This window comes from Lepidochelys kempii, chromosome 9 (genome assembly GCF_965140265.1).
Source record: "Lepidochelys kempii isolate rLepKem1 chromosome 9, rLepKem1.hap2, whole genome shotgun sequence".
In the NCBI taxonomy this organism is placed as follows: domain Eukaryota; kingdom Metazoa; phylum Chordata; order Testudines; family Cheloniidae; genus Lepidochelys; species Lepidochelys kempii.
Genome location: NC_133264.1, coordinates 76,771,924 through 76,787,502, shown reverse-complemented (window position 1 = coordinate 76,787,502; position 15,579 = coordinate 76,771,924). Strand labels below are relative to the sequence as shown.

Below are 15,579 nucleotides of genomic sequence, written 5' to 3'. Positions count from 1 at the left end.
GTATTTTTCATTGTGGAATATACTCATATGGGAAGTTAAACTGGAATTGCAATAATACTGCAATAAAAGATGAAATGTGAAAGCTTCATGTTCAGACAGAGCATAAAACATAAGGATCCTATCAGAATCTGTTTTTATGAAATATTATACACATTTTAAGACATCAGTAGAGTGGGTTGGGCTCCCAGTAAGAGTATGAGGAGAGAGAGGCCAGCTACTAAAGTTCTGCTACTCTTTTCTGAATGAAATAAATATTTTTGCTACTTATATATTATATGAAGACTAAGTTTTAATGTGTAAACTGCAACTTTTCTTGGAAGCCACACTCAAAGTTAAGAGTAGGGTAATCAAATAATCTCTCGGTTGGTAAATATATTCTGAAGGAATAGCTGGTCATTAGTGCATCTTGAAAAGAGATGGGATTGGGAGAAAGATTTGTATTTTTAAGGAGATTACATTTAGGCTAGAAGTTTCTCTGAAGAAAAGAACTGCATGGAGACAGACTATAGTCTATTTTTAGACCAGTTCTCTATGCTATTTTAAATTTGTTTTACTGATACCTTATAGCAGGGGTGGGCAAACTTTTTGGCCCAAGGGCCACATCTGTGTATGGAAATTGTATGGCGGGCCATGAATGCTAATGAAATTGGGGTTTGGGGTGGGGGGGGAGGTCTCTGCTGGGGGTGCAGGCTCTAGGGGGGCCAGAGATGAGGAGGGCTCCAGCTGGGGGTGTGGGCTGTGGAGTGGAGCTGGGGATAAGGTGTTGGGGGTGCAGGAGGTTGCTCCAGGCTGGGGCAGGGAGTTGGGGTACGGTAGGAGGTCAGGGGTGCTGGCTCCGGGCAGCGCTTACCTCAAGCAGCTCCCAGAAGCAATGACATGCCCCCTCCCCCCGGCTCCTACGTGGAGGCACAGCCAGGCGGCTCTGCAGGCTGCCTGTCCATAGGCGCCACCCCTGCAGCTCCCATTGGTCACGGTTCCCGGCCAATGGGAGCTGCAGGGTCAGCACTTGGGGTGGGGGCAGCGTGCAAAATCCCCTGGCTGACCCTACATGTAGGAGCCAGAGGGGGGACATGCCGTTGCTTCTGGGAGCCGTGTGGAGCAGGACAAATCCCCGATCCCACTCCCCGGATGGAGCACTGGAGCGGGACAAGCCCCGGACCCCGCTCCCCAGCAGGAGCTCGAGAGCCGGATTAAAACGTCTGGAGGGCCAGCTGCGGCCCCCAGGCCGTAGTTTGTCCACCCCTGCCTTATAGGCTCATTTCTCTTTCGAGGAGCAAGGGAAGACAAAATTAACACAAGCTGACTTACCCCATGTAACTTTCACATTGTGTGAATGGATCTTTCCCTTTACACTTGGTTTACTTGGTGGTCCAGGTTTATCAGGAATTGTGCTGTATTCTACCACCTCACTTGGGATACTTTTCCCTTCATTGTTACAGGCACAGAGCTGTTAAGAATGAATATAATATATTGATTGCTATGGACAATATCAGACTAATTTGCAAACAAAGATCAAAGAGAAAGGCAATTATTTTTAAAACATCTCTGACACCATAATAAAATAAAAATGTAATCCCACTGAAAAATTACTACTGCTAGGTTAGCCTGCTATTGTATATGGTTAGGAAACACCAAACAAGTGCTACGAGCAAATAGCTTCAGAAATACAATATTGGTCAATAAAAATAAAAGGAAATCGAATACGTAATTTAGCACATACCCTAAACTTATGAGGAGTACTCCTCCTTAGATTTTGTAAAGTGCATGAGAGTTCTTCTCCATTATATTTTGGCTGAAAACCATAACCCTGTAAAGCACAGAAATTAAGAACAGGCATACAATCACTAACAACTCTCCTGGTAAAAAACAAGAGCAGCAATTGGTCCCCACAATTTCTCAAGCATTAAACCGTTTGAATTTCCCTGGGACACTTCTAACCAAGTCTATATGGTTCCATACTATATAAAGTGTCTCTAATAAGGTGAATTACTTCATAAACAGAAGAGGATGGCAACTTCAGCAATTATGCTTAATTTTTTTTTATCATTAGATAGTGTAGGCCTTTACATAGTTCAGCATTTCCACTTTATGAAAGGCTGTTTTATTAATTATACCGTGTTTATGAACTGTTAATTGTAGTGCAATGTTTCGTATTATTACACTTGGGATAATCTTAATGAGTTACATTTACACTTAAAATTACAGACTACTCATCAAAACATTAAGAAAACCCAACTTACAGAATCATCTTCTTCCATATCTAAAGTATAAGTCAGAGAGTCATCTGAAGACATGCCATTAGGTGGGCTCCATTTTAATGATAACCATGTTACTCCTGCTTCAGTTAACTCAGGGGGCAGTGGTGGTGAAGGGACGATTCCTGCTGTATAATATATCACTGTCTCACTAAACCCACTGAAAAGTTAAATTTAAAGGTTAGTAACATTAGCTTGGGCTATTGAGAAATTAAAATGAGAAACCACCACCACATTTTACCTCATTCCGATGTCATTTTTAGCTGCTAGTCTGAGCAAGTATTTTGTAGAAGGAGAAAGTTTGGTTAGTTTGTATTGCTTTAGATTCCCATAGTAGCATTCTTTGAAGGCTCCACTCTTTCCCTTTAAACAAATAAAATAGAGACAGACTTAAGTAACTTTTACATAGGGACTATTTTTAAGGTTAAATTTAATCTCCTCCGCTCTCCACCTTCCTGTTACTCCACTAATTCAAAATTTTAATAAAAGCATTAAACCTAAATATTACATGTGGGCAGGTTGTGATCTGTTTATTTTTTATATTACACCACTTTTCAAATCAGAAGGCCAGTGGCCTGACATTTTCAACGATGGATACCAGCCAAACATGGAAACAAATGACTTACAACTGAGGATACGTCACTAATGGGGAAAGGAGGGGAGACAGACTACAATATAGCAGAATTCCTGGAGTGGAAAGATGGTCATTAGAGCTACAAAGACCAAGGCCTACTGGTAAGAGGGTTTGGAATGTAGAGGAAAATAACCTAAAGGATTACAGGAAGGGCTACTCAAAAATTTGAGACTTAGAACTGGTCTATGCTACACAGTTAGGTCGACATAAGTTGCCTTACACTGACCTAATTATGTCAGTGTCTACACTGCAGCCTTCCTCCTGTTGATGTAAGTGCCCTACTACACTGACATAACTCCACCTCCACCAGAGGCGTAAGGCTTATGTCAGTGTAGTTAGGGTGATGCAGTATGTCTGCGTTACTTACACTGGCTGATGGCTGTCTTGTCAATTACACAGCAGGAATGGTTTCTAGCCTAGACATAACCTTAGTTAAGGTAGCAATAAGCATCCAAACTTCCTTGGATACCTACACAAACTAAGATGTTAATCCTTTCATGTTTTGTCCAATCATTACAGAACACATTTTTAGTAAGAACTTCTCAAAATTTTAAGTGACGTTTATGATTGCCTTTATGAAATGGACCCATAATGCTCTCTTCACTAATAATGGATATATTATGAACATTACTTAGGATGGCAAAAAAAATCAAATAAATCAAACAGTTTACAATTTAACACTGTATTCTCAGAGTAATTTAATGGAATCTCTGTTTGAAATAGCTGTAGCACTATAGACTGGCCCAAGTTTTGTTTGTTATTTTAAAGTTGGCTAGCCACAAAAAAATATATTGATTGGCACAATAAAAAAGCGTGTATCTACTTAAGCAATATACATATTCACCTCATATCTGCAAAGCATTCATATTTGCAAGCAAACTTTTCCATCATAAAAATAAAGGGCTTACCTCATCCCATTCTAAGAGAAAATTAGTTATTTTGGAACCATTATCATTTGAAGACTGAAATAAAGAAACAAAAGAGAAGATCAAAGGTTTAAAAGTAGAGTTTCATTTTACACAGACACTTGGATATTGAAAGGAAAGATTTTAATACCAAGGATAGGGTTTCCAACTGTGTTACTTAGACATAACTAAGTGAAGACGATGCAAACTAATTTTAACTATACAGTCCACACTATATCTCATCTTTTTCTCGCAATACACTTATATTTAAGCACCCTTTCAGTGATCATTTCAGACCTTATTGTGACAGTTTGGGAATGTATGTGAATTTATGAATTCCAGTTTGATTTATGAACTCTCTATACTTTTGGAAGTCTTTCACTATCTACTTGCGTCATACCTTGTGTGTTATGGAGAGGGGTACTGGCATTTGGTTTCTGCCATTCAATGTGACAAATATTAATGCCCACATGAATTGATGAAATTTGCACTAGCAGGACAATGGAGCCTCCCTGGAAGGACTACTGCTCTGCTAATGACTCCTATCACACCACTACCTCCTCTGAGACATGAATGTAGCAACACTGGGGCACGAAGTCTCATGCTGGAACTCATGACCAAAACTGTGCTTATAAGCTGGAGGACTTTTGTGCATGCATAGAGAGACCAAAACCAGAAGACAAGACTGGGCAGGAGGAGGAATGGTGCAAAAGAATCCTGACCTCCCTGGAAAACACTAAGACCCAAAGGACTTTCAGAAGGGTGAGTAAACTGAGGCAGGGTGTTGCATGCAAAGGTATATGTTACTTTTCTATAGATCTCGTGTGTGTCGGTTTAGAAATTCTTTTGCAGAGTCTACGTTATTGTGTTACATCATGTACTTTCCAAAGAAAGTAACGGTAAACCAGAAAGTCCACAGCTTTGGTGGAACTCTGGATCACCCAACAGCTACTGGGGAAGCTCTGGAGAGCATAGGCCCTAATGCAATTGGTCTGTAGGGTCCCACCGCCAAGAGGAATATCTGACTTTGGGTCTACACTTGGAGAGTGGGCCTAGATGCCCAGAGCCAGAGAGACACTGCATCACTTCTGCCCAGCCCCAGGAAGCCAAGAGCATGAGGGACCAAAGGTTCTGTTTGGGTCTTGTGTAATGGCTTGGAGCATCTAGGAGAGGGAACTCATCTAGAGTTGTGACACTGATTTTCTGATTTTTACTTGCCTACTTTACACACATTACCACAATTGTTCTCACAAACTGGGCATTTGCTCATGTGATGACAGCATGTGTAACTGTAATAGAGTTATGCACTTACTTGTATGTATTTTTGAAAATCAGGTTGACAATGTATGTTTATTGAGCGTGAATCTACATTAACCAGAGAGCCATATGTAATTGCAAAGACATTCTTCAGTCAAGTACATGAACAGGGATAGCCTTACAAAACTCAACAGCCTAACAAACACACAATGTATTATAACATTTCTGTATAGAATACATTGCATGGTCTATTCAAGAGTTAGCCTTGGGGGTGGAGGGGGGGAGAGCATGATGCATAAACCAGGCTAAAATAATAGAATTCGGCTTCAGAGATATCTTCGACATTCTGTGATATTTAATCTACCACACCGGGACCTAAGCATTAGAAGTGTTGATGCTCCCCTCTCTCACATGCAATCATTTCATTTCAGTATTTTTCCAAATATTCTAGGTCATACACGTGTCTTGTCAGTGCAAAAATACATGTATTTTATGCTGAAAAAAAGCATTCTACCAACTCACATATTAATGGGATACAAAGGATATTGAATAAGTAACAGAAGAAACAGGATGACCTGGAGATGGAGAAGTGATATGATTTCAGCTATATTGTAGAGAAAATCTTCACTGAGGAACTTAAAATCCAACTTTAAAAAAGAGAAATAGTATGTTTTGCTTTTTCAAGATTTTAAATATCCCTGCCAAGTTATTTACCTTCCAATGTAAACTCAAGCTGTTTTTCGTTCTGTTGATTAGTTTAGGTGCAGTTGGAGGGTCTGGTTCACAGCTTTCTGTAGTAAAACTCACCAATTCGGAAACAGATTCTTTTATGGAACTGCTTGTTGCTGAAACTCTGAATGACAAAAGGCAATTAATGAAGTGTCCCAAGATCATCATCACATGAATATCCTAAAATTTAGAACATGGAGAATCACTTTAAGAAATGTACTTAATCAGAGGCAGAAGGTAGAGAAAGGAGAGTAGATGGCTTGTTGTATTAGAAGTGTAATACAGAGCCTTTCTTCCCTAAACCACTGGTTAAAGAATAGCTCACACTGTTAGCATTGTAATTGTCCAAGAGAGGGCTAATGAAGTGAGTTTATGATCTCATTCCAGTTCCTAGTGGACTGGTATTCATGTCTCAAAAATCACCACCACAAATGCCACTGTCGTTGGCAGTGTAAGGGAGATAAAGGCACGTTGGAAGAGCAACATGGAAATGCTCACAATGCAGTTTCTTTGGATTTAACCATTTTGTGGACAGAGGAACTCAGTCTTGAGGGCTGTCAATCTGGCACTGTTCATGAGCTCTACATTTATATTTTTAAATATGAAAAGCATTGAAGAATCAATTCTAACTGTTGATGTTCCTCTGAATCAAACAATTCAGCATCTCTGAGGCTTACAGTTAACAAGCTTCATCTTTAAAGCTAGAAGCAAAAGTCAATTTTAAACCTGCTATAGACCTTCGAGAAAAGTAAACAACTTCATGTTAAACCATTTTCAAATGAATTCCTTTTTTCAAGGAGCACATTTAACACGAGCCCAGTTGGCAGACTGTCAAGATGTCACCACTATGACAAAGTCTTCCAGGTAAATTTGTATTATATCTATATTGCACAAACTACTAACTTAAATGGAGGTTAACTGCTACTACTTCTTTCGTATGGCTTGGGTAGGTAGCATCAACTACAAATTTATATCTAAGTTTGATAGCCAGCACATTGCCACAGCAGTGAGCTGGTGAATGTCCTTCTAGCTCCCAGCAAAAGAACAAAGGGAACATTCATATATGTGCTCTATAGTTTGTGCCTGGTGACCACAGTTGCATACAGGTGTTTGCCTCATTTTCCATTTAGGGTTTGTCCACATCTTCCATGAGATGTCCTGATGCGATTCAATCTGCACCAGTCTTTCCGACAAATCAAAACCCAATGGCTCCTCAACAGGATCAACGATGAGCTGTCTGTTTTGAGTGGTTAAAATGCTCCATGTGATTCTCCATTGAGGCTCAGGATCAAAGTTGGGTGTAAGGGTCTTGATACAGTTCCATAGAGGGTTGTGGGATTTTAATCTTGTCTTTGGCAGGTTCTGCAGGTCATGGTGCAGTGGGATCCCCGTATTTGCATTGACACGATTAAGAAAGCGAGATGTCTGAGCAGATAGTCTAATCTGTGGAGGCTGGATGTGTGATAGGACTGGGAGCCAGTCAACTGGAGTAGATTTGAGTGTCCCCAACACTATGCGCATAGCATTACTGAATTGAGTGTCAAGGAGTTGTGTGTGACTGCCGACCTCCCAGTGAACGTAAGAATGATCATACTTCCTCAAACCGCCTTTTCCAGGACCAAAAAAGAACAGTTGGGCCAGTCCTCTGAGTATACCAACTTAATGTAGAAGGGATGTCCAGGGAAAAACTGGATTACCTCTCAAGAACCCTCAAAGACAATCACAGTGGTTTCTTGGAGGGCCACAATGTCACACATGAAAGAAGAAGATAAAGCTGCCAGACTTAAAATCATGGCTATACTAAAATCGCTGCTGTTAACCATCCAAAACATGGTGGGGGAGGGAGGTTAACTAACCAATATATTTAGAACTGCAAGTGAAATAATTCAAGAACACTGTCTTTCTGATTTTCAGATGAGCTACAAAGAATTCCAAGATAACACTACTCTTGAACAAGACTAGAAATTAAGTAAATGCAGAACGAAGGCCCCAGACCTACTTGTCTTCCACCATGTATGCATGTTTCATATTGCTTAGATTGGAGGTGGCCCTCGTGATCTATGCAGCACATTAGACCTAAACTATGCAGCAAGACTGCACTGAATTATGCAGCACACTGAAAAACATTCTGCACATTATAGGAGTGGCGTTTCTCTTGCAGTAGGATTTAAGAGTTGTCTTCTCCTGTATCCAACAAATATTGGAGTAGAGCCCTGCATGGGACTATTTTTAATCCCTCTCCTGTCCTGCTCCTGCTATTATGGGCCTCCCTTCTGCTGTTGGATGCCCCCAAACTCACTACTCCGGCCAGTCTCCTTTCCTGCATAATTAGGCACTGCAGGGGCAAGGATTTGTTTGCTCTGATGGGCCTTAAGAGCTCTGGATGGCAGCTGCTGATTCTTGCAAGCCTCTTCTTCTCTCCACAAATACTCCATTCTGCCACTGAGGGGTCTGCTCCCCCACTACTCCAACCAGCTTCAGTTTCCCCTCCTCTAGTACTATTAAGGTTCATAGGAGAGCAGTTTGGAAGCCTCCTCTCACCTTAACACAGATTAGCTCAGAGACTTCTTCTGCTCCCCCTAGACATGTGAAAAGATCCAGGAGGGCTGATGATTATGCTTTTCTTTGTTGCTGTCCTTAGTCTAGAAGAATCTCCCTCTTGCTGACTCCTGTCTACCCTTTAGAGCAGTAGCATGGAACTTCAGGAAATCCACTTAACTCCTCCTTTTTTGCTGAGAGGAGACAGGCAGAGGGACAACGGTAGGCAAAAATGCTAACCAGCAAAGGCAGGATATTTATCAATTTAGGCATTACAAATAGGACAATATTAGTAAACAAGCGGCAACAACAACAGTGCATGGACAGGTTTCAGAGCAACAGCTGTGTTAGTCTGTATTTGCAAAAAGAAAAGGAGTACTTGTGGCACCTTAGAGACTAACCACTGAAGCTCACGAAAGCTTATGCTCAAATAAATTGGTTAGTCTCTAAGGTGCCACAAGTACTCCTTTTCTTAGTGCATGGACACAATCACATTTTACATAGAACCCTGGTAAATAGTTCATAATCCCATCCATCTCAAGAAGGAAGAAATCAAATAATAATTCTAATTTATAACGGTAATGGGTATTCCTACACAGTTAGGGAAACTTCCAGTACATACCTGATATGGTAATCTGTTGCTGGTCTGAGTTCAGGAAGAGTAATTGTTGTTTCTTCTCCTCTGTAGGAACAAAAAAGTGATAGCTCTCCCATGTACTTCAAAACACAGGCTTATTGCAAAATAAAACTATATAATGTACTTTTAGTGTCAAAGTGCCCATTATCCCCTTTATACATAAGGCCTATTGATATTACTTAAAATGATCTGCATGTGAAAAAAGGTCTTCAAGACAACATACACCTGATAAAAACATTGCTGATATATGTCAGTGTATTTGAACATACGTATTGTGCTTAAATTAAGAAACCAGACTTACATATAGACAGATTTAAATTTTCCATTTTTACCGCTGTTGGATACTGCTACTTCAAATATAAATGTTGCTGGAGTGAGACTATGACTTTCTCCATTCTGTGAACTAACTGGGAGATTCCAGGACAGAACTGCTGATCTTGCTTGTATATCAGAAACCTTTTAAAACCACAAATAACGCAAATAGGTTTGCTTGCTATAATAAAGATATATTAGTCATTAACATGGTACTTGCTCATTTCTCACTGGAGGAATTCTTTACTTTTAGTTAGTAGAAGTGCTGAGTCTTTTTTAAGTTAGGACTTTACTGAGCTTTAATTTCAATTTTAACTATTAGTCATTCTAGGGTGCTCATATCAAGGGCACTATATAAACAGACCAGGGGCATATTTAAATGGTCTTGAGGTGTGAAGTGAAGTTTCTATTTCATTTGCAGTGTTTGCATTAAGTATTTAAGCCAAAGTTTTCAGATTTGGAACCCTAAAAAAAACCAAACAAAAAAAACACACCCATGCAGCCAGATGTGTGTTTACGCACGGACAAATGGCTCAATTTTCTAGCTGAGTACCCACAGTTCCCACTGACTACAGCACCTCTGAAAATTTGGCCACTTGTTTAAATTTCTCAGTACAGATTTTTTTAAGGTGCTCAAATCTAAAAGATTTGGTCCAAATACTAAAAAGACTTTTTTGCCATTTGGTTTTAGTTCTTCACAGCACTCTGAATTTCCTCCAAAATAAGGTTTGCACAGTTTTTTCTGGCACTAAACCCACAGGGAATCAGTAGCAGTAGCAACGTTACCATAACATAATGAACGGTGGGAAAGCTGGAGCAAAAGAATGCAGATTACACTCTGTATAATTAATGCACAGAAGAAGGAGTTACATGTACTAGACTGCAATTTTAATCTATAATCTATTTAAAATATCGCCATAAGATTCCAAGGTCCCAAACAGTCTGAAAATACTCAAATCTATGCTCCAATTTGATTTTAAATAAAACAGAAAATGATACACTACTTTTTGCAAGTACCTCTATATTCTTAAATACTTTGCACTCAACTGAGCTCAGTCCAAAACCCAGTGAAGTCAATGGACAGTCTGCATCAGACCCAGAGTGCCTTTCATCACAGGATCTCAAAGCATTTACAAAGATTAAATAATCTCAGAGGCAGGTATTATCCCCATTTTACAGACTGGGAAATTGAGGCATCCAGAGATTAAGTAAGTTGCTCCAGATGTCTCAGCAAGTGAATGGCAGAGCTGGGCATGGAAAACAGAGCTCCTGATGCTTGGCCTCAAGCTCCAACCACTAAAGCATGTACTCTCAATTTAAAACAATGAAAGCATTTCAAATAAAAGATCATTGAAGAAAATGCTTTAATACTGTTTTTAATATTTGTTATTTATCAAGAGAAAGTATACAATCAGAGGATTATACATAACATTTCAAAGACCATACTTACTACAGGTTTACCAATGCTTAAGTGGAGATTGTACAACTCTTTGGATTCTGTGTCAGACTCTGAAAAGCCAAACGTAAAAGTTCATTACAGTTAAAAAAAATAAAAATAAAAAACAACCCCAAATCAGCAGATAAGAAATGATTATCTAAATGCAACCACAAGATGGAGTTAGCTTCACTAAGAGATTAACAAAAGTATATATTATGTAAAGTTCATTTCCCATATTTGTTTTGGCTGTGTGACTTGCAGAATTGTCCAAAACTAACAGCTTTACACAAACCCCGTTTAGTACATCCTGCACAGTGTGAACAAAGGATACATTTCCCTAATCTGAGCATATCTTGGTTTACTTTGAACAAAAAAAATATATAAAAAATATTTTTATATAAAAATAAAAGATGTTAAAATTGACAATATGATTTTGTCTTGGCTGCAGTATGTGCTGGTGATATAGTTAATGCTGCATTTCCTTTGTAAACCAAAATTTCTCCATGGATATAAATTTGGAAGATGCGTTTGAGATTTTTAAATTACATAGTAAAAATACATAGAGCAGAACACATTTCCACCCAGAGTTGTTCTAGTCAGTCATATGCTTGTGAAAAATATTTCATTTAAAACATTGTATTTAATCGAAGCCTGTACATTCAAGAGTTCAGGCTGAAATTGCACCCGTAAAGGAAAACTGAAATGTTTTTAAAAGATAAAAATCTAACAACTTTTTGCAAGGCCAAATCTTTAACAAAACATATGTTTAGATATACCAGTAAAAGTTAGTTGCTCCTTTACTTATCTGCTAAGACCCAAATTCTGAGATCTGTTTTACTCCACTATTGAAGTGCTAAGTTTGTCAACTACAGCAGAAAAACAAACCTCTGAGTATTGCAATTTGAAACCTAATAGGTCAAGTCTTTCACTTCGCCTTTAAAAAACCTGGGTATTTTTACGACAAGCCTACACATGCACATACATCCACATCCTTTAATGAACTGGGATCAAATAATTTACATTTCATTCCTTCCTTCAAACCAGTGTGATACACCGAGATACAACAGTATCTCAAGTGCTCAGGAAAGCTGGTTTTTCAGTTGCATAATTAATTTTTGAAAAATTATTGGCTCTTAGTCCATCACTGTGCTCAAAGGAGTATTTGAAAACATTTAAAGAGACTGAGTAATTTCATTTTAAAATGCTGTTTACTGCTCAGACTAAAACTTTTCAATTGAAATTTCATGAAGATTTATAATAACTGAGACTCACATGAAACATTAGAATGAGAGAGATTCCTGATGCTGTTATACACATTTATGGTACACCCCAACATGGAACACTGTTTTGAGATCTGGTAACACTATCTCAGGAAAGATATGGCAGTAATAGAAGAAAGTTCGGTGAAGGGAGATAAAAAAGAGGCACTTCCATATAAAAAAAATGAAAAGAGTGAGACTGTTTAGTTTAGATGAGATGAGACAATATGGTAGAGGAATAAATCTATTGACTGGTATGCAAAAGATAAGTAAAACACTCACGTTTATCTTCTCTCATAATACAAGAGCAAGGGGACATTCAATTAAATTGAAAGGCAACAAATGAGAAGAAGAAACACTTTACACAATGAACAATTAAGCTGTGAAACTCTGTCACAAGATGAAGGACAAGAGTTTAGCAGATTCCAAACGAGAATTAGAATTTATCTGCCTAGTGGGAATATATCCACTTTTACAGAAAACAATTTTAAAAGTTAGGGAAAAAGAAATCCCCATGTTTCAAGGCATTAACAAACCAGTAGCTGGAGGGTTTGAACAAACTTTCTATGGGTAAGTCATTCTGTAAATGAACTATGCAGTTCTGAGTACCTTTCTCTGAAGTGTCTAGTATTGGTAGTATACCAGACTAGATGAGCCACTGGTCTGATCTGGTATGGCAGTTCTATGTTGCTATTCAAAGGAGCAAGATTAATAACTGAGAAACAATACAGCCTATCATGAAACTAGCCCACAAATTAGAAGCTTGAAAACAGTCAAATACCCTGCAGAAGCAAGCACCCCTAAATAGTAGTAACAGGAATTTTCCAAATACATGGCTAAGAGATGCACATTCTAAATCAGCAATCATGGCAAGCGATAAAGAGTGAATTTCTCACAACACACTTCAAAAATTATGTAAATCAAATGGTTAATTTTTTTCAAACCTATGTATAAACTCTGAAGGGATAGCTATAGCGAAAGTGATGAGAAAAACATTAGGAAAAAAGTTTGAACTTGACGAGTTTGTTTCTTTGATGTATAAAGCCTGAAAGGATTTTTGTTTTCAAGCAAAAAAAAATGATTTTCTTGGTTTATATTAGAAATTGAGATCTTGTCTGCTCTGGAAGACAATTATGATGTATGGAAAACTAGCAAAAAATCACATCAGTCTCTCTCAAAGTTGAGCAACTGACAAAACAGATTTTTACTCAGAGGTGCATAAACTGTTTAATACCACTTGAATTTCAATGACTAACTGAAATTTTGGAGAAAGGATCTTTGTGCAAGATTCAACACCTTCCACTTCAATTAAGTAATTTGAGGTTATAATAAACATGCTTCCAGATTCTCCCAAGAGGTACTCCAGCGAAAAAACCAGGGAACACCAGACTTGACATTTCCAATCTCTCTAAGCTAAAAAAAAACCAACTAAAACAATTGAAAACATTTCAGGCCTTCTCTATAAATCCCAAAAAAGGCAAAGAAATTTAAATCTTTTTATTTTATTTTTTAAGTAACTGCAAGAGACCTTACTCCTGGGGGAATTCTGCACCAAAAAATCAAAGATTCTGCATATTTTATTTGTCAAAACAACAATATAATCATGCCAGTTTCAATTATTTTGATAAATTTATTTCAAAATACCATCAGCAAGTACGTCTGTAATGATACAGACGCCAACAAAAAGATTCAGGAATTATTAATTTTTTTTGACAAACAGATTTCTTACTAGACATTTTGATACAGAACTCTGAGTAATAATTCATTTAAACTACAATACAGAAATGTATTTCTTGCACCCCTCAGAAGTGGAGGGGGATTCAGGGGTAACAGAGAAACTGAGGGAAAGGGAATAATTGTTGGGCAGGAGCCTGTGTATGAACTAGGAGTTCTGTTGGGTGGGGGTGGGAAAAGTATGGAACAGGGTTTTTTGGAGGGGGGAGGAGGAGGAGAAGGGGAAGGGAGGGAGGAATTGTTAGGGAGCCACCCCCATGCAGACCTTGGCTGACCTCTAGTCTCTCCCATTCAGTCAGGCACATCTGCCCCATCCCCGTGTGTCCCTGCACTCCTCCCCTCCATCCCTGCTCAGCCACCTCTCCTCCCCCGTTCCCATGTGTCCCTGCACCTCACTTTTTCCCAGACTCTGCACTACCATTCAGCCACCCTCCTTCCCCCTGTTCCCATGTGTCCCTGCACCCCCATTCCCATTCAGCCACTGGTTCACCCCACTAGCTCTGTGCCCCTGCCCCATTATGTCCCTCTTACTAACCTCTCTGAACCCCAGACTCCTTGACTTCCCAGCAGCCCTGTGTGCCCTACTCTGTCCTCTCATATCCCATGCCTCCTCACCTGGCCCTGCGAGCAGGGAACTGTGAGGAAGACAGCCTCTCCCAGGCCCTCTGTTTGGCACCACAGCAACCCCTGGTGGGTGAAAGGTGTAATTGCAGTGCCTTCCTGACAATGTATTTTCTTTGGGTAAAAAAAAAATTCTGCGGGGGACATGAATTCTGTGCATGTGCAGTGGCACAAAATTCCCCCCCAGCCCCCAGGAGTAAGACCTGTAAGATACTTTAGGTATTTCTATCAAAAAGCCTACATGACAAAAGTGACAAGCTATTACTTACCTCCCATCTCTGAATCTGCTGGTGGGCTTGCTCTTGTTTTTCCCATTTGTTTTTGCTTTATTACCCCACATGCTGCTTGCTGTCCCTTTCCATTTCCATATCCATTCTGAACATTTGTACTGGAAGAATTGTGAACTTTATGCGGTGAAGAAGGAGGGCTGTTAAGTTTATTATTAGTATGACCACTAGCTTGTCTCTCCTTAAGTCTTTTCTTCAGATGTTCTTGCATTTTGACAGTCCTTTCATCTCGCTGAATAAAATTTGTCCTTCCATGGGAACGAGATTCTAAAAGACAACATTTGTATGTTTTATTATTCAGTAGAATTTGCTTAGCTGGCAATTGAGAAACACTCCAGAAGTTAGAAAAGTAACTGCAACATAGCCAGGAGTTGAAAAACCTTGCCAATTCAAAGTAAGTGTAAAGTGCAATGCTATCTGACTGAGTCTGTAGGACAGATCTGGTGCTGCTCATAGCTGTGACAAACCACACTCAAGTGAAGACCAAAGTCTTGACAATTTTCACACCGTTACTCAGATGGGTGTGGGCACCAGTGGAAAGGCTAAGAATTTCATGCTGCTGATTGGCAGGGGCTTCCCATAGGTCCAGGCAATACACTCAGAATTTTAGGATCAATGGTGTCTAAATAAGAGAGAGGTAGCGGTAAAAGTAGACAGCTCCAAGTTTATTTTTGTTTTATACTACAGAAGAACCTCAGTTATGAACAGCTCAGGAATGGAGGTAGTTTGTAACTCTGAAATGTTCGCAACTCTGAACAAAATGTTATGGTTGTTCTGTCAAAAGTTCATATCTGAACACTGACTTAATACAGCTTTGAAACTTTACTAGGCTGAAGAAAAATGCTGCTTTCCCTTTATTTTTTTGGTAGTTTACGTTTAACACAATATGTACTGTATTTGCCTTTTGGGGGTCTCTGCTGCTGCCTAATTCTGTATTTCTGGTTCCAAATGAAGTGTGTGGTTGACTGGCAAG

General features: G+C 39.2%; 1 protein-coding gene across 3 annotated transcripts in view; it reads right to left on the bottom strand.

The window, feature by feature from the left end:
* The window catches only part of LOC140917667 (fibronectin type-III domain-containing protein 3A-like), an 86,299-nt gene that overhangs the window by 18,623 nt on the left and 52,097 nt on the right, over positions 1-15,579 (bottom strand). For all 3 annotated transcript variants that reach the window (XM_073360949.1, XM_073360947.1, XM_073360948.1), the window contains 10 exons: positions 14,589-14,873; positions 10,718-10,776; positions 9,257-9,411; positions 8,941-9,000; positions 5,766-5,904; positions 3,798-3,851; positions 2,497-2,618; positions 2,241-2,415; positions 1,721-1,807; positions 1,309-1,447 (listed from right to left, as the gene is read on the bottom strand). In XM_073360949.1, coding sequence (XP_073217050.1) covers positions 1,309-1,447; positions 1,721-1,807; positions 2,241-2,415; positions 2,497-2,618; positions 3,798-3,851; positions 5,766-5,904; positions 8,941-9,000; positions 9,257-9,411; positions 10,718-10,776; positions 14,589-14,873 — 1,275 coding nt within the window. The remainder of the gene's footprint in view (positions 1-1,308; positions 1,448-1,720; positions 1,808-2,240; positions 2,416-2,496; positions 2,619-3,797; positions 3,852-5,765; positions 5,905-8,940; positions 9,001-9,256; positions 9,412-10,717; positions 10,777-14,588; positions 14,874-15,579) is intronic.